Source organism: Diadema antillarum, unplaced genomic scaffold (genome assembly GCF_040938485.1).
Source record: "Diadema antillarum isolate AM-2024a unplaced genomic scaffold, OU_Dant_1.0 scf00000143, whole genome shotgun sequence".
Lineage (NCBI taxonomy): Eukaryota > Metazoa > Echinodermata > Echinoidea > Diadematoida > Diadematidae > Diadema > Diadema antillarum.
The window spans coordinates 3,359,769-3,379,174 of record NW_027271032.1 but is presented as its reverse complement, the minus strand read 5'-3'; the positions used below and the strand labels follow the sequence as shown (position 1 = coordinate 3,379,174).

The 19,406-nt window shown below is 38.9% G+C and overlaps 2 protein-coding genes across 2 annotated transcripts; both read right to left on the bottom strand.

Annotated features, from left to right (window-relative positions):
• Positions 1 to 3,557: 3,557 nt before the first annotated feature.
• On the bottom strand, positions 3,558 to 11,131 carry LOC139721436 (basic immunoglobulin-like variable motif-containing protein). The gene is made up of 8 exons (XM_071632751.1): positions 11,075 to 11,131; positions 9,849 to 9,995; positions 9,040 to 9,166; positions 8,063 to 8,263; positions 7,032 to 7,164; positions 6,574 to 6,668; positions 5,231 to 5,314; positions 3,558 to 4,581 (listed from the first exon to the last, which is right to left on the bottom strand). The coding sequence occupies exons 1-8, from the start codon at positions 11,097 to 11,099 to the stop codon at positions 3,558 to 3,560; spliced, it is 1,836 nt and encodes a 611-aa protein (XP_071488852.1). The 5' UTR covers positions 11,100 to 11,131.
• Positions 11,132 to 11,547: 416 nt separating this feature from the next.
• Positions 11,548 to 16,407, bottom strand: LOC139721435 (uncharacterized). Its single transcript, XM_071632750.1, has 3 exons — positions 16,278 to 16,407; positions 12,925 to 13,221; positions 11,548 to 11,825 (listed from the first exon to the last, which is right to left on the bottom strand). The coding sequence occupies exons 2-3, from the start codon at positions 13,190 to 13,192 to the stop codon at positions 11,548 to 11,550; spliced, it is 546 nt and encodes a 181-aa protein (XP_071488851.1). The 5' UTR covers positions 13,193 to 13,221; positions 16,278 to 16,407.
• Positions 16,408 to 19,406: the final 2,999 nt, after the last annotated feature.

Here is a 19,406-nt window from a genome sequence, read left to right as displayed (position 1 = left end):
TGTACGTGCACATGTATAGGCAATTCACACTAGTTGGATTACCTGTCTATAGCGGCCACCTGTCTATACGGCCACTTTTTCCGTTTCCCTCAGGTGGCCGCTATAGACAGGTTTGACTGTATATATATACATACATATATATACAATTATAGATATCGTCGCTGGGGTGACAAGACGTTGTATCTGCAATTTTGGTGAAAATAACTTTTTTTGATTAATGGTCAAATAATGGGTTAAGTGATGTCCTGTCCAAATCCCAACTGTCTTACTCCAAAAATGAAGCCACCACGGCATGTCAAAGGAAAGGCTATCCCACTTGCCACTGTGCTTTGGCCGCCATGTTTTTGGGCTCTCCTGAACATTTGACATTTTGTAGATACCAGGTCTTGTCGCCCAAGCGACGATATATATATAGTGATAGTTCTTGACAAGACATCGTACACATATTACCAAAATAATGTCTTAACGTACCAGGTGGTAGGAACAGGTTCAGATAAGTCACAGATAATCAAGTCAGTAGTCACATGGAATGATAGCTTTATTCCAATACAAAAGCTGGAAGTCGAAGCTCACAAAGTTATGGCACATTTGATATGAATATAGCATTGACAAGCACAAAGACAAAAAAAAAAATTGTTTCTCAAAGTGCAAACAATCAAAAATAAATCACAAAAATTAAAAAAGAAAAAATGATGTACTTTGACATACAGAGAAAAACCAAAGTAAAAAAAAAAACACAAAGTAAACACACAAAAGACAAACATTTGCAACTCTGGTGAGATTTTCTTCACAAGGCACTATCTAATATGGTAAAACACAAGAACTTAAGGCTGGTCAGAGAATTAGGAACAATGCTTTATTGTATCCATTAGTTCCTGGCTAACATAATAGTACACATGTTGTACTCCACACATTCGGCTGCTTAAACACTGTATTTTGTCTTTAATATTCTAAACAATTATTGTAAATGAGAAAGCAGTGAAGTCTAATGTGAATCCCTCTTTAAAGGGGAGTGGAATCCATTTCATGTGAACTCAGTGATTGCAGTGATATAAATAGAACACATCAGGGAAGTTTGAGGAAAAAATTGGACAATCCATTAAAATGTCGAGATTCTAGGTGTCAGTACTTCCATACAGCTGGATGAGACTACAACATTCAGACAAGGATATAGGCCTTAAGAATATATAAAGATAATTTAGCATATTTTCATTTACTAGCACAATCAAAAAGCACTTGACTCACCTCTGTGAGAAAAAAAAAAAGAAGGGAATTACCAATAAAATATGATATCAGTATCAATGGGAGGGATTGCATACTGTTCAAAAGAAATTACAATTTTTGATATTCTCTCGTTATTTTCTTTATATAATTTTCCATGCATGATGTCACAGGCTGCTGGAGTCTTCTCATTAAGCAATGACAGCCTTTTAATCCAGTGATAGCAGCATCACGACATAAAATTCATTTGAACTTTAACTTTAAAGGACAAGTTCACCTTCAGAGACGTGTGGATTGAGTGAATGCAGCAATATTAGTAGAACACATCAGCGAGAGTTTGAGGAAAATCGGCCAATACGTTTAAAAGTTGTGAATTTTTGAAGTTTCTGCTTAGTCACTGCTGGATGAGAAGACTACTAACTATAGTAATACAGCTTGTGATGTCACATGTGTACAACGATATAAAGAAAGTATGAGGAAAATTCAAGATATTTTCACTTTTCTCGCATGATAAAAGAACGCTTGACTTCCCTCTTTCAGAAGGCAAGGGGAATAATATTACCCTATTAGGATATACACTTGTACATACATGTACATTGTACACTGTATAACTTGAAGAAGTTGAAATTTTATGCAATCAAATTTTCACACAAAGTCCAACATGATATATTTCCTATGTTCTTCATTTTGCTGACTGTCTACATGTTGTTAATACTACATTGTAGTATAACCTGACATGGACACAACAGAGTAAATAAAATGTTTGTATGCTTTTACTTTCCATACTGTAAATAGAACGCTTGTATATTTTTGTTTTTGGATTGGTGTCATGGTGTGCAAAAATGTTTACACTGTGGAATATTTCGTACTTAAAGTAGTCTAATCCAATAAAATACAATTGACATTTGATAGAAGAAATCACTTGAATGTTCAAAACTGCTTTACAGGATGTGCAGCTCAAGTACCAATATTTTATTGATAGATAAACACTCTCATGCAATGAAAAATGAACATCCTCACACATCAAATACCCTCTTTCCACCATATATATTAAATTGACGTAAAAACAAACCTCTGAAATGATCCAAATAGATGGAATAGAAGGACAACAGGCTGTAATAAACTGATGAATTCAATAAAGAAAAAAGAAAGGAAATGTCCTCCATTGTTACATGCAGATGAATTTCACAGGATTTGATGTAAACGACAGTTTAGCTTAAGTTCCTTTTATTGAGCCTGTAATCCCTTAGTGTTTCTTTACCTTCACTCAGAGCAGACATCCTCACAAAAAACAAACAAACAAACAAAAAACAGCCAGTAACCACAAACGTTGATCACAACTACTTATAATACACACATTAGAAATATTTCACAAGCAGCAGACCCTTTAGAATTGGTTGCAATGGACGGCTCATCATATGAGAAGCAAAAGGATGCTAACTCCACAAACTCTCCAGTGCATCTGCACCCTTTTGCACCTCAAACCTCTGTGACATGTAAATCAAGTCTTTGTGGCCACACACAGGCAGTATTATAATGTTTATTGCACTTCTTAAGCACTCACCTTTTTAGCTTATTTTCTTCTTTTTTTTTCATTAAGTAGATATATCCCAAATGCACAGCAAGCAATCGATTGTTGTATAAGAGATCTTTCCAGAAACGGCGGCACAATAGAGGCACTCTTTTGAAAAATTACTTTCCCTATACAGATTATATTCATGTACCATTTCATCCATAAACCACAGGAAGATATTCAATGTTTATAAATCAATTTGCAGCACTCTGGGAAAAGAAAGATATATAATAATGATAATAATTTATCAATCCTGCATATAAAAAAATAGTACCAAAATGACAAACACAGCAAACTCTTATGCAAAATATATTCAGCATACTTGAGCAAACCATTATGTATACTTTGATGTTGTTCCCTTATTCAGACCAGATTACGCGATCTATAATGATAATATTCAAAGGCAACTCTTATTATGCATTTACCAATAAACTGTGCAGGGTTTCCTCCTCACACTGTTGTTGTTATTATTTCTCATTTGACATTGTGAGAACCAGATTTAAAGACATTTTTTTTTTTATATTTGCTGTGAAATTGCCCGTAACTAGTAAAGTTTCTTCTCACTTGTCCAATCAGGGCTGTCCCTTACTTCCAATTCTCAAAATTCTAAAAAATTGGAACGTTATCATAATTGTCTTTATCAGAAATTCCTGCAACTGCCCTTAACCTTATCAGAAATTCCCTCAACTATCAGAAATTGTCTGTAACACTATAATTGTCCTTATCATAATTGTCCTTATCAGAAATTCCTTCCAATTAAGGATTAGAATGAGGGTGGGGCCACAGTATCCTGTTGGACTGCTTTGGACTCAATGATGGATGACAGGTACTGGTCAAGCAGGTGCTTGGCCACCTGCGATACCTCATTTTCTTGCATCGTCCCACTGGCGGGATGGTCCAGCCTGACCTGGTGGAGGGAATCTGCATCCATCCCCCTCAGCTCCGAGAGATGGATCGGGGTGTTGCCCATCTCAAGTTTGCTCCTACTCTGGCTCTGATTGGACGTCTTTCCCAGGAGCACCCACTCGTTTCCGGTGTCCTGGCGGCTGCCTCCGTTTGTGGCCCGCCTCTCTGACCGTCTCATGGCCTCTTTAAGCCGGTCGGCCCGCTGGGCGCCTTCGCCGTCCAGACTCAGGCCAAACTTGGTTGAGACATCCCGGATGAAGCGGGTCACTTCGTCGAGGTTGCCTGCGTCTTTCGCCTGAGACTCCTGTGACATACAACTGGAGGATTCAGCTTGGTCCGGCCCTGTTTCTTCAAGATCGGCGATAATATTTTCCTGCAAGTTCTCTTCTTTGACAGCACTTTTCGTCCCGGTTGCCAAACTTTTAGACTTTCTCGGCCGCTTTGATTGTGAGCCTGTTTTGGTTTTTGATGCTTTCTTGCCTGTGTCTTTCTGGCCTTTGTCCAAGCCACTGGACATTCTGGGCGATTTCTGTGAGAGTCTTTTCTCAACCTGTGAATTGCTCACACTTCCTTTGACTTTGTGGATCTTTTGTGAGCAGCTGCCAAGCTCTCCAGTGCTTCGACTGGTCACAACCCTGTCACTGGAATGACCACTCTGACTGAGCGTGGTCTCGCTACGGCTGACAGCCACTGTGGATGGCTTTTTGCCCTTTGCTCGGGCAGGTCGAGTGAGGAAACCCGCACTCCGAGAGAAGGCCATGATGCAGTGGAGGTTGCCCCCCGTCTTTTTGGTCCGCCGTCGCTGGACTCCGAGGTGGCGTTTGCGGATGTTCATGTATTCAGGATTTTGGCAGTTCAGGTCTGTGCTGATGTCTTCCCATCTGCAGTAGGAATCACAGAAGAAACTTGAAAGACACTTCATGAAAACAGGTACTATACCCATATTCATATTTGCTGCCTTTCCATTTTGTAGTTTTGTACATAAAACACAACCAGTAGTTTCAATTATTTTAATATTTCAATGTTGCAGCTATCAAAACTTCACTCTTCCATTTCAGACTAACTTTTAACTGGCTCTACACTGTCCTTTCATTCTTTTATAGTCGGTACCAACAAACCCTGAATATCATTGACATTTAAAAGGCCCTGCAAAGAACAGTACTACAACATTTGAATAACGAATGCAGGGTTAATCACAAAATGCACCTAGATACCAGATACTTAAATGGATATTTCTTTTCAGTCATGAAATAATACATTTTCGTCAGTTGAGAAAGATAAGGGCATTAAGGTTTCACTAACCCTATGACGTTAATGCCTTTATTGTACTGAACTGACAATTTATGTCTGTACACATCTTGGATAAGAAGATGTAAGAATGAAATTCGAAGACAAGTGAAGTCATTGTTTGCTTTACTGCAGATCACAAATGGCACTCAGGATAATTCCTTTCTTGGACAATAGAGGAGTCTGGCCAGAGAGTAGCTCACAAGTCTAGGACCAGCTTTCGGGGCCAGGACTAGGACTTACTTGAAGCAGTGGATGCCGGGATGTCTCCTGCTGGGATCTCCAATGAGAATCCAGGTCTCCACCTCGTCTTGAGTCAAAGGATCCCTAAGGAATGTACAACAAAACAAGCCAAACTAAGCTCCAAGCTGTGAGCAATTTGCTAGGAATCCATACATATTAAAGGACAAGTTCACCTTCATAGACATGAGGGTTGAGTGAATGCAGCAATATTAGTAGAACACATCAGTGAGAGTTTGAGGAAAATCGGACAATCAGTTCAAATGTTACAATTTTTTAAAGTTTCTGCTCAGTCACGGCTGGATGAGAAGACTACCATAGCTTGTGATGTCACATGTGTACAACGATATAAAGAAAATATAAAGAAAATTCAAAATATTTTCACTTTTCTCGCATAACAAAAGGTCACTCGACTTCTCTCTTTTAGAAGGCAGGGGTAATAATATTACCCTTAATATACGTCAGTAACAAGTTGAAGAAATGTGCACTTTCTTCAAAAAGTAAAGTTTTGTGAAATTCTTTTTTTATTTTCCTTATATCGTTGTACGCATCTGACATCATACACTGTAGTAGTCTTCTCATCCAGCAGTGATTGCGCAGACACTTTAAAAATTAATAACTTTTGAACAGATTGTTGGATTTTCCCCAAACTTTCACTGATGTGTTCTACTAATATTGCTGCATTCACTCAACCCACATGTTTATGAAGGTGAATTTGTCTTTTAAGTACAATCTGGGGTTTTTTTCCGATAAGTTCCTAATTAAGTGGAGAATATATTGCTTGCTTTTAGCCCCTGAAAACATTTTTGATCACATGGGCAGCTGAATCGGCAAGTCAAGAGAAATTCAGCCTCATTTCAATCATCCCAATTCATCTGGCGGTACTTTAATTCTACTGACTCATTATAACAAATGTATACAATGTACTTGGCATCTTTGCCACATTCTGAAATGGTATCATTTATTAACTTTCTTCATACTTCAAAAGGATAGCTGATAATCTGTGGTTTTATAATCAAATGGCAGTAGTGTTACTACAGCTTGTCCGAAATCATATGATTAACTTCAGCATATACTCTAAGAGTAGAACATGCAAATTCATTTGATGACAAAAATGTTTCCCAACCACACAATTCTACGTTGATATGTCATTTGCTGCAAGGATATATTCTCATGAGGAACAAGATGAACAATATGTGACAGTTCACAGTAACTCAACTTACAGTTTATAACTACAACTATCAAGCGGTTACAAGCAAACTTGGTAACCTTTATCCTACATACTCTTGGGGAAAAAAGACAAAATACAAAAAAAAAAGAAGAAGAAGAAGATAAAAATCACCTACCTGTAAGCATCTACAGCCTTCAGAGGAACGTCCTCAAATCCAATCGGGCAGAAGTAGTGGTTGTAGCAGTGGTAGATGAATGCCATATTTGGATCCTGTTGATTAAAAATAACAATAAAGAGTACATTACAAGGTAATTTAGAAACAACAGCAACAGCAACAACAAAAACAAAAACAATTCCTGTAAATGCAGAAATTTGTGTGATACATTAACCTTCGTGTAGTTCATGCTCCTTAAGGCTAGTGCAAATTCTAAAACCAGCAAAAATATCTTCACAATTGTATTTGCACATTTCAAAGCGTGAAAATATTTACATTTACAGCATTACAGCAAGCAGCAACAAGCAAAAACAACAGCAAAAATAGAAACAATACTATGAAAATAACAACATCATCATGAATTCCTTCTTTCTCTTTGTGTATATTCTCCAGTTCCTGGAAAACTGAAGCTTACTTACCTGAAGACCATGTTTGAGGAGGTGCAGCCCTTCGGCTGAGGTCCGGCCCACTGTCCGGCCCCTCCCGTGGGGTTTGTACTGGTAGTAGGCCCTGCCCCGCACTCCGTAGTGGTCGTTCAGCTGCTTGAACCACCTGCAGGACAAGAGCATGATGCAGCTATCATGAGCACTGTATCACTGCACTTTTGTGTCAGTATATCTGACATGTGTTTCAATTGTATGATTCTTTTGGCAATATTGCATCAAACAATGAAATGAATATCACTCGGTGAAACCGTTCATTTATTTAACAAAATGCATGTTTGAAGCCAGCAGGGCCATTTGATATTTTCTAAAATGTTTAAAGATCTTCCCAGGAGCTAAGATCAGTAGGTATTGATAATGATTTCAACTTGTTTCAAATCATACTAATGCTTCTCCAAGACAGCAAAAACAAAATGCCACATCTGCTACCAAATGGCAATTCAGGAATGACAAGTGTGGTAGCTCATTCCAAACTGAAGAAACGAAACAACAAAATTGTTGAACCATCTGTAGGAATGATTTTCTCTTGCTCTAACAAAGGGTAATTTAAAAGTCTATAAATAGAATAGGCTCCAATACAAACAATACGTCAGTTAATTACCCCTTGGACTATATTCCCCCTCAAATGATTACCTCCTAACAAATCCACTTCCAGGTTCATCATCTTTCAACATTCACCAACTGTAATGCACAAAACTACCAAAAGGAACGTTATCCTTGGATAGGAATAGTGGTGGTAGTTATGGGGAAAAAAGTAATATTACAAGTGATGGATTCTGGTTTTTGATTATTAGAAGCTGTCTCTAGACTTGATACATTCAAATATATCACATGAGTTTAACATCAAAGGGGAAACTCCCCAAAATGCTTGAATGCCAACCAACTCAAATCCAGTAGTTAGGACAACAGTTTATAAATCATGGCCCAGGCAGAATTAAGGACCGTTCCTACCACTGCCCTAGAAAGGGGGAGGGGTGGGGGTGGGGGAAGAGTATGACTGTGGGTACCTCATGAGGGTGGCATTTCCAGTGAAGGGACCGAAGCGGATCTCTCCAAAGGGGGGCTTGAATCCCAGGACGGTGAGCGCCTGCTCCTGGGTTATGGGGGCCATGGTGCCCCCTCCCAGGGAGCTGAAGAGGTAATTCCAGCAGGAGACAAGGGAGGAGAGGCCGCAGGACTTGCTGTACTGTGGACGACTGATGCAGAACCTTGGAGATATGATGATTATAACAACAATCACAGTAATGACTACCACCATCATTACCATCATAACAATAACAATAATAATGATGATGACGACGACAACGACAACAACAATGATAATAATAACAACAAGAAGAACAACAATAAGTGAGAGTGAAAGACAAGAGGCTCATTGATTCAGTTTAGGTCTAAGCACAAAAATGCTCAAAAAAATTATCCTCTTGCATTTCAAACCAGCGGTCGAAGGTGAACATAATGATAATAAGAAAAGATGATAGTAACAACGATGACGACAATAATACACAAAATCCTGTCATTTGTGAGGCACAACCTGTATCACTAAAGTGATACCTTTCTATTCTATATACAAGCAAAAAACAAAACAAAACAAAACAAAAACAAAAGACTACACAGAAACATGCAGTTTAGTCTCATTCCATGTGGTCTATTTCAACTTCTTTTCTTCTTTTTGTTTTGTCTTGCTTTGTTTTTCGAAGAACAAACTAAGATTTAGAGGTTCATGATTGGGAATAAAGAGGTCCAGACTAGATGAGTTATTGATATTAGAGTACTGAAGTTTTGGATTTGGATTTGTACAGGAGTGGGAAGAAAAGTATTTTTCACTACGGGTATGGTAAGAAAAGTCGTACTGAGGTTCCTAAAGAGTACTAGATATAGACCTTGTTGGATACGTAGGGGTAAATTGTGATTTTGAAGTGCATTAATTGTGCTGTCTGCTGAAGTGAGCTCCACTGTAACCTTTGACCTTGCTCATGCTCACCATCTGCTCTGATCGAGGCACTTTCTCTGTCTGAGTAGCTCTGTTGTTGTTGAGACTGCCGGAGGATCGTAAGGCGGCACTTTCTTTCCCTTGGATGAGGATTTCTGAGATGCAAGCTTTGAGGAGCCTGTCAAGCAAAAGAGGTGCAGATTTATGAAAATTTCTTCTGCAAGTGTAAACTTTGGGAAATGTGGCTTCATCCATGTGATGGGTGGCAAAGTTTGGAAGAGGTAGAGTTATCATGTAAGGTGTGAAACAGGAATAATCTAAAACTTCAAGCAAAACTGGCATTCACTGACAGTACATATTGTAAAAGTGGATATTTTTTCGCGCGACTAATTTTTCGCGCTTGGCCGGGCAAGAGGAGTTTCTCATGTTTTTTTTTCCCCGGAATCAAGACATCAGACACAGGAACATATGGAAAGCAAAAATATTTGTGCGCTTTTATTCTCGCGCTAGTTTCCAGTTGCGCCAAATGCGCGAAAATTTCTATACTGCGAAAATTTCCACTAATACAGTACAAGGTAAGCATAATCAACACAGATGATACCTACTGAGGGGTAACTATGATTTCTAAAATTTATATTTTCTCATTATTTCATATCATGAGGATACTGCTTCAAATGTGAAATTCAAGTTAGACAAATAGCAAACTATTCTCCCCAGATGGCATGCTGAAAGCAGTATGTCTGGTTTTTATGTATGAATTTCTTGGAAGTGATAGGAATGGGTGGGGATCTGTTTTAACCAACTACTACAGAAGTAGAGGCACATCTCCATTGACCTTGTTTATTCTTGCCGAGCCTTACGTTTTGCGCCTCGCTTCTTGGCGGTTTTTGAGCTCGTCAAATCACTGACATCAATCTCCCAGGCCAGCACTGGGGGCGCCACATTCTCTGCTCCATCTAACTCGGTGGGACTCTGCTCACGAAGAACACCACTAAATTCAGCTGGAACTGTGGATGAGATAAACAGGAAGATAATATAATATCCACAGATAGCGTAAGAAGTTTGTTTGATGCTACTCATCAGGCGTAATGTGCACTACATGATGCAGCTGCGGATTCCAATGACTATGGCACTGATATGTTGTAATAATGTAAAACACGTTAAAGGGATGGTACAGTATTGGTGGAGATGAGAATTGGGCTTTTAACTTTTTGCGAGATACCAAGAAAACACTTATGAAATAGTACAGAGCATACCATTCTAAGAGGAATTCAAAGTTCATTTGATGAAAATCGGGTTTGGAATGACTGAAACATCCAAAAACAAAGTAAAACAACGCGATCGTAAAAAAGTGTGGGTCCCACACTTTATTAGAGTCGCTCTGTTTTGGATATCTCAGCCATTTCAAAACCAATTTTCATCAAATAAACGTTGAATTCCTCATGGAATTACATGCTCTTTCATATTTCATAGGAGGTTTCTCATAATCTCACCAAAAAATGTTAGAAACCTGAAATTAGGTCTCAACCCAAACTATACGATCCCTTTAATCACTATGACATGATGCAAAGACAAATAATGTAATATAAATTACATACGTGCAAATGTTTACATAAAATGTATTTCTTGAGAATGTGTGCATCATCATCTCTTAGGTAACTATTGTAAATAGCTGGAACTCTCATAGACCTTTCGAGTAGTTCTCAGGTGAATAACATGGAGGAGTTTTGCTAGCTTTCATTTGGAAGTAGACTGTCTATTTTTCACTTTCTTTACGCAGAGGTTGCACATCCAAACCAGGAGTAACAGCTAAGGACTATGAATGGGGTAATAGATTGGTCTGACAAAGAGTTGAGAAAGATGATGATAATAAGTATAGTGATGATGATGATGATGATTATGATGATCATGATAAAAGTGATGGCAATAACTAAGACAATTTTATAACGTTTGATGAAAATGGTTGATTCTGAACATGACGCATATAAAACTGACGATGATGAAAATGACGATGGTGATGATGATAATAACAGCAGCAATGATGGCATGTAAGTATAATTAGTCACAACATGAAAAGTATCCTTACTATTCTGGTATTCCTGAAACTGCATCGGCTCACTCAACTCATTTTCTGGAGGCCTTGATGTTCTGAAATGTGAATTTATATTAGATGAAAATTGAGAATAAAAAATGATCATTATCCTGTATGCCTTATGAAAGTTAATTCGAGTATCAGTTCTAAATCTAAAAAAAAAAAAAATAATAATAAATACTTTCACAAAATACCATCAATAATCACTGATACACATGTATCAGTACTAATTGCTAAAATAGCTTTTGAGCAAATTGAGGAGGTAAATAACTCCTCTTTATGGTTCTTGCTTAGAAAGTTGAATGTTATTGCAACCTCATGAAGTTTACAAACTTCTCTGCTTATTTCTATGAGGGCAATGGCTCACACATCAATCTCATCCCAAGTTAGTTGGACACTTCTGCTGCCAAGTGACAGAAACATCCACTGGCAAGTGTAGCAGAGGGCATTTAAGTCAGCTCAGATTCTTACCCCGGCATATTACCCATGACAGACTCAACAAGAGACGGCGAGTGTGGGGAGGGTGGCGGCGGGACAGGCAGAGAGCAGAACGAGTCCTGCTCTTTTGTCTTCGACACGACCTCATCGAATCCGCTGGTCTCACCAACATTCCCATCATTGTCTTCCTCCATCTCTTTCTCCTCGTCATCTTCATCATCATCATCATCATCACTGTGGTCATCATCCTCATCATCGCTGTCATCTCGAAGGTGCTGGTAGTCTATTCTCAGACCAAAGCCAGAGCCTGTGGCGACATTTCAAAAAGTGTTTGATTTTTATCATCACTGAAGCCAGGGTTTTTTAGACATAACATACTATTATCAAAGAGATCTGGTGGCCTACAGGTGCAAGTCTTTTGCAGCTTTTAAAATTTTATACCACTTGTCCAAATTAACATTTCCTTTTGCTGAAAATGAGGATGACTGTTAGAATTAACTTCCAACACTTACAATACAACACACACAAATTGTAAATTTGTTAGCTTGAATTCTAAATTTTTGTTTAAAGAATGATAGAGGACATTCCTGAGTCAATGGTCATATAATTGTCAAAAATATGAAGACAATTCCACTTTGTCAAGTGTGATTAAAGGCATAATTTACCATTTGCAGAAGAAACAAAAACCCAGCATTAGTGCTTTAAAATAGTTCTAAAATGTGAGTTACAAGTAGGGATAGAAACAACCACTGTAAAAATTTTAATCCATATTATCAATGTTAAGTATTGTTAAATAAACAAAATGTGAACAATAGTTATAACAAAAATGTTTCCAGACTAAACCATCTACAGTTACAGTTTAATGTGAAAAATACTGATATCTCCTTATATTTTAGGATTTATTGCAAAAATTTTATATGGTATGATGTTTTGTGATACAACAGACCTACACATATGCATTAAATGTGATATCTCTAACATTTTTGAAATCACTGTGTCCAAAGGTAAATAGGACCTTTAATGAATAGATCGCATTACCTCATGTATTACACATTAGATTACACAAGTTGAGCATGAACAGAAAAGAGTTGACATAAAATTTATCAATTTAAAGCAAAAAGGATTTTGAGTGCCCCCTGAGTGACCGAGTCTGATATCTATCAATCCCATGGAAAACAAAAAACAAAAACAAAAACAAAATAAGAATGCAGGAAGATTTGATTGATAAACCAATCACATTCACTCATTCTGCTTGCTGAAAATTTGTAGAGCACGAAGCCAGGCCTAACCGACCACTGACAAATCGCAACGAGAGGGACGTGAGTTACTATGCAGTGTACATTGTAGGCTAGAATTATGCAAATCTTGGATGGCGTCAAACTGGCTCTTCACAAAAAAAGACACACCTTGCCGTGCGCATTCGTACAGGTCATCCTCATCACTTGTGTCATCTTGCGACGACTCCGGTCCCCGGTCCTTCTCCGAGTCCTCCCTCGGCAGAATCTCCTCCTCTGAGAAGAAGCTCTTCTCTGACGCACCGCAGTCCACCATCTCCTCCCCCTCATCGTCTTCATCGGTGTCCTCCTCCAGACAGCCCTCCTCCTGAGCCTCTTCCATGTTGCTCAGGCTGCTAGCCGTGCTGGATTCCGAGTTTACGGAGGGCCAGTTTCCCATAGCGACACTAAATTGCTAATTGTTTATCACTGGTGACAATCATAAAGACAGAGGAAAAAAATAAACAAAAATTACGATGGTAAACAACAGATTAGGATGGGGGGGGGGGGGCGGTGGCAAAGAAGGGGGAAAGGTGACCTTGTGACATACATATTCTCGCAGGCCTTAAAGTGAAAACATATCTGGTAAGGGTTTGAGAACCTGTCTGGCGCCATTTCACACTTACTTGCAATATATCAAAAGAGTCTAACAAGAAACTTACCTGGCTGACACGATTGGCGGGGCTAATGAGTTGTTTTGGAGTATTTTGAGATCAAAAGTGTGGTCGGTATACCCACTTTAATATTCCATAAGGATCCAGACTAACTCGGTCTTAGGGAAAACTCGGCCCTATTTCAAACAATTTACACACAGTTCGTAATCACCATATTCTATACAACGTATAGGCACTTGATAAGCACACAAACGTACATGCATGCCAAAGAGGTTCTTTGATGCGCGCGATGTATCTACTCAGCCCATAACTGCAACCAGCCAGAACGCGAATCGCTCCCATAAACACTGTGTAATCCAGAGGGACAAATCAGCCCCTGCCGTCAAAGCGAGGCCGAGTTGTCCCCCGAGTCCAAGTTAGCCTGACCCCGATCGAATAAATTTAAGTTCTGAGATTGCGACTCCGGCGAACCTTTTTGGCTAATATTTTGCATTTTCGTCATTACCCAACGAATATCTTGTTATTAGAATATAACATAACTGCAACCAGCCCGAATGCCAAACTCGAAACCCACAGTATAGTTATAACTGTTTACAAGGAGCGCCCCGGGGTTAGTTACAGCATTTATTCTACACATTTCTTAGGCATACAAAAGTGTAATTTTACATTTGGGGGCAAAATTTGACAAATTTTGAAGGTGTACCAGAGCTATGTTTTTGGCTTTAAATTGAAAGACCTTTTCTGCATACAGTCAAACATGCCTTAGCGGCCACCTGTCTATAGCGGCCACTGAAAAATCCCCCCCCCCCCCCCCCCCCCGAGAAAAACGCCCTGTTAAAGATCCTGTGTAAAGTGGCCACCTGTCTAACGCGGCCAGCGGCCACAAATTTTACTTCCCGTGGTAGATTTTAACCTGTCTATAGCGGCCAAAGACCCAATGGAGCCATAGCCGAGCAGATAATTCAGCATGTTTTGTTGCTTTGTGTAGCCATGCCAGTTATTCCTGGGCAATGTTCAGTGATCGCCACTGCTTCAGTCATCACTCATTCAGTCATATGAAACAATGCACTAGTGTTAAGCTTTCTTCAGAATTGTACACAAGCTACTGTGCAACAATTTCATAATCACCGGCATTGTTCAATGCATGAAACACACATGTGCATACGTACACACATACATGTGCAATGTACAAGTACATGTACGATGATGTAGGCTATGCACACAAAGTTGGATAACCTGTCTATAGCAGCCACCTGTCTATTTATAAAGGCCACTTTTTTCGTCTTCCTTGTGCTTGTGGCCTTGGGTGGCCGTCAGGTTTGACTGTATTACCAGAGTCAAACCAGACACCACGCAGACGCACATCACACATGCATACACTACACAGCACTGACAGATACACATAAAATACATTTGTAAGAATAAGAATTAAATTTAAGATGTCAGTCTAACCCCGGGGCGCTCCTTGTATGTACACAGTTATACTGTGCCACGGGCGTTGGGGCTGGTAAATTTACCTCGCAGTTAATAATGTCTATTGTCAGTCGTGCTGTTTTAAGCTGTTCTCTCTTCTTAACAATATTGTCAATAATAATATAAGTTTAATTCTTCTTCTTCTTCTGATTAAGTCTGCCTCCTTCAATAGACTGAAGATTCTTGCAGACTGGTGCTATTTACATTATAATACAATTTATTTACAGATATTTACAAGCACATAGAAAATTTGACGAAAATACTAGCCACTGTGATCAACCGTTAGACGGTTTCGAAATGATCCCACAGATGGCGCTGAAACAATTTCTGACGACAGGGAATTCCAGTTCCTTACAGTTCTTGGGAAGAACGAATGGCGATGCGATTCAGTTCTCGAATATGGTACCTGATAGGAGTGAGGTTGCGAGGCTCTCGTTAACTGAGTAGCCTGTTTGATGATATAGTCCTGTGCTGAAAGAGGAGTGAGATTATTGTGTATTTTGTACATCATAATTAGCCTGTCATTTTCTCTGCGCTGTTCCAGAGTGGTCCAATTAAGTTCTTGTAGCATTTTGGTGACACTCGAGGTGTTATGGTAGCAATTTAAAGTGAATAGCGCAGCTCTTCTCAGGACCATTTCCACTTGGTGGCTTAGGTTCTTGGAAGATGGGTCCCAAACTGTGGAAGCATACTCAACAACTGGTCGAACCAACGTTTTGTAAGCGGTGGCTTTAACATCAGAAGATTTTATGCGAAGATTGCGTTTTAGAAATGCAAGCACGTTATTGGCTTTATTGACAGTATTGTTGATGTGTTGGGTCCACTTCAAATCAGGGGGGCGTTTCATCAACGAGTTCGTCGGAGTTTTCACCGACGAATTTGCTATCAGCCAATCAGACCAAGGATTTCATTAGCTTTTAACAGTTGTCAGTGTAAATCCTTGCGTCTGATTGGCTGATAGCAAATTCGTCGGTGAAAACTCCGACGAACTCGTTGATGAAACGCCCCCCAGAAGTGATGGTTACACCCAAGTACTTCACGGATTCAACAGATTGATTAATTTATGCATGATCGATGAACTAGAACAGAAGCAAGAAATTATATCTGCAAATGCTAGATCATCTTTTACGTCATTTACGGGCTTTGCTAGGATGAAAGGAATAGCAAATACTTTCAAGTCTCATCATGCATCAGCAGGCAGCATGACTTTTTGCATAAGGCAAATGCATGTAAAATTTTAATTTTCGGTGTATCATTCAAAACAAACGGCATAGTGAATACATGGGACTGCGTAAAGAATGCGATCTCTCCTTGATAAACTTCACTTTCGGGAGCGGAGCAGACCCGCCCCCGAATAAATTCGTGGTTCGAGATTATCATTACAATAATAACACTTACACACTGCACTAGGCTATAAACGAGAATGGAATCACTGCCTGGTCCTTCCGTGATATTTAGTGTGCTGTTCTCAGAACAGACTATCAAAACCCAGCCTAAATAGCCAGACAGCTGAACTGGTCGATAAACCGTTACTTGTTGTGTCTGTGCATGCTGTGTATGCGCTGCGCTGATGATCGTAGTCGACACACACATACACACACACACGTACGCATGAGAAAACGGACAGCAACAAATCAAACGGTTTCCCACGAGAAGTTATGTAACAACGCAGCGTTTCCCTCTACTAACGTTAGACAAAGAAATACAAAGGAAGCTGTGTACACCCCACCCCTAACATAAAGAGTTTTGGTTGAGACCTAACTTCAGGTTTCTAATATTTTTTTGGTGAGATAATGAGAAACCTCTCATGAAATATGAAAAAGCATAATTCCCAGAGGGATTCAACGTTTATTTGATGAAAATCGGTTTTAAAATGGCTGAAATATATTTAAAAAGAGCATTCCTTATATCAAATAATTCAAAAGCGGGACACATCTTTTATTAGGATCACTTTGTTTTACTTTGAGTTTGGATGTCTCAGCAATTCCAAAACCGATTTTCACAACTTTTAATTCCTCTTAAAATGGTATGCTCTGTACTATTGAAGAGTAGTCTTAACAACATTAATTTTTAATATGTTATTTTCATACCACTTGCGTAATCCATTTAGACTATTTTGCAATAATAACAGTAGCCTGATCAAGATTTTTGTGGCAAACATACAATAAAACATCATCAGCAAAAATACAACAGCGAGCTGATTTCAAACTTGTTATGATATCATTAATGAATACAAGAAACATAGTGGGGCCAAGTGTGCTCCCTTGGGGGATGCCTATTTTCATTTCTCTCATACTTGATGAAACACCATTACAAAAAAAAAAAACCCGACTTGCTTCCGACCTGATAGGTAATTTGAGAACCATTTCAATTTATTATCCGAAACACCATACTTGGTCAGTTTGAATAACAAAAAATCATAGTCAATACAGTCAAAACATTTTGATATGTCTAGAAAACATGCTGCTATCATTTCATGTTAATTAAATGCTTCATACCAATCATCTGCTTCTTGATGAATGCAAGTATTTGTGGAATGATTAAGTAAGAATGCATGCTGCTCAATCGTAATAATCGTCAGTCGTAATAATCAATGGCAACATAAAAGGTGCTGAATTTTCTAATTTTGCCAAGTTGATGCAATGTTCAATCATGAAATATTTTCTCTTTATAGGTTTTCAGTGTATTCTCTTTCAGGTAAAGAGTGTGTACGCAAACGGGAGTTTTGAGGGGCCGGCTACAGCCCCTATACCTTCTTCTCTCTTTTCTATATAGCTCCACTAATAAAGATCACGACTTGTTTCCTGTCCTATCACGTCTAATTGTGTTACTTCAGACTATGAATTTCTCAAAGTTATCGGATTTTTGTTTTGCTTTGTTTTTGTTTTTGTTTTTTTATGGGGGGGGGGGGGCTAATCTGTTACTGTTTAACCAGTAAAAAGTTTGTGGATGTGACGTGGAAAACCATTTCAGAAAGTCTCACGACATAATATATATCTCTTCGAACCTTACATCATGAGAAGAAAATTGAACCAGCAAAGCTTTGCCATCTCTCTTTCCTATTGACACATGGATGTACATAGAAATCATTGTTTACACTTCTAAAATAGGAAAATCCTTGAGTATTAAAGGATAACAATATCTTTTATTTCTATATCACGCCAAATGCGCACATGTGCTTGCAGAAAGCAAATGTAACATGGGTATACACAAGAGGAAACGCCAACCTGCTTGAAATCCTTCCTCGGGATCATTTAAGCAGTTTCTGTATAGATCCGGACACCCACAGATTGTTCAAACATCATCTTCAGTTCTTTGCGATGAAAAGAATCAGTCATGGGACAACTAATAAGTAACGCTAACCTTGGACGTAAAGTATGACAAAAGCACCTTTCTATGATTATTCATGGACTAACATCTTCGTAACCGCACCAGTCGTGTATTTGATCAACATCTTCTGGGAAAAACACAACACAAGACAAAAGAAAGAAAGGTCCTCGGTAATGTGTCTTCTCTCTTTCCACCCTGTAGTGTATATCCAAATAGTCTACATCTGTTGTTTTCTTTTCTTCTCTTTTCTTTTTAATGTGCCTTTGAGCCTAATCAGAAATAAAGTGATTCCACCGTAGTGATAACTCAGACCGGAATTCTAGTTCGGGCTATGAAGAATCGATAATGCGTGTTCAGTTGCCGTGTGTATCAAGTGATAAAGTAGTTACAAATGCTGCTAAACTTGATTTTTTTAAAGCCTAAAACTGATAGATTGAAGGGTAACAAGCAATTAAATCTTACCGTTATGTTATCTTTGTTGTGGTTATTTCAAAGATTATTTTTTCAATAAATGAAGGAAAGATATTATTCAGAGGGGTGAAGGTTCAGGTGTGAGTTTGTAGAGGGAGACAAAGTGAAAAAACTCACACATGATTTTTCAATAGTTGACGACGTTGTTTATAATTCATCACTGGTTAGGATCCGTGATAACACAATGGAGAGATAAAATCATGAGAGAAAATGGCGGAACAATAATATTTAACTCTGGGGTATCATTCTTTGATCGACCGCCCGACGATACAATGAGGAAAATGATTATCACGTGACTACGCAGTCTGCAGAGAAAGCTATGATTTATAGAATTATCTTTTGTCTAGATGTCTGTCTCTTGGGATCCTTATTTGTGAAATAATTGTTGCTTTTAGCATCTTCACTCGAATAATCTCAATCTCTGTTGTAAACCTACCTGACTTTACAGGTTAGGACTATAGAGGAAACCGTTGCCATAACCACAAGTGCGTCGACACCAATGGACAGGACCAGTGTAAACAGCGAGATGCAATCCCAGCGTCTAAGCTTCCATTTTCACTTGGTCTTCAGCCGTGGCGGATCCAGAGGGGGGCGCAACCGGCGCACGCCCCCCTTTATTTTTCGTTAAAAACAAAAGAAAAAAAAAGAAAAAAAAAACATGAAATGAAACCCGGAAGTGGCACCAGAAATATTAGTCACGCCCCCCCCCCCCCCTTTACAGAATTC

Bases quoted from the DNA above. Each gene is read 5' to 3' on its own strand.
- LOC139721435 (XM_071632750.1), bottom strand. From the start codon at position 13,192: ATGGGAAACTGGCCCTCCGTAAACTCGGAATCCAGCACGGCTAGCAGC. The intron at 11,826-12,924 runs GTGTGTCTTTTT...ATGTCGCCACAG, and splicing joins GTACGAATGCGCACGGCAAG to GCTCTGGCTTTGGTCTGAGA.
- LOC139721436 (XM_071632751.1), bottom strand. From the start codon at position 11,099: ATGCAGTTTCAGGAATACCAGAATA. The intron at 5,315-6,573 runs GTAGGTGATTTT...TACATTCCTTAG, and splicing joins AAGGCTGTAGATGCTTACAG to GGATCCTTTGACTCAAGACG. The intron at 4,582-5,230 runs GTAAGTCCTAGT...TTCCTACTGCAG, and splicing joins CCCGGCATCCACTGCTTCAA to ATGGGAAGACATCAGCACAG.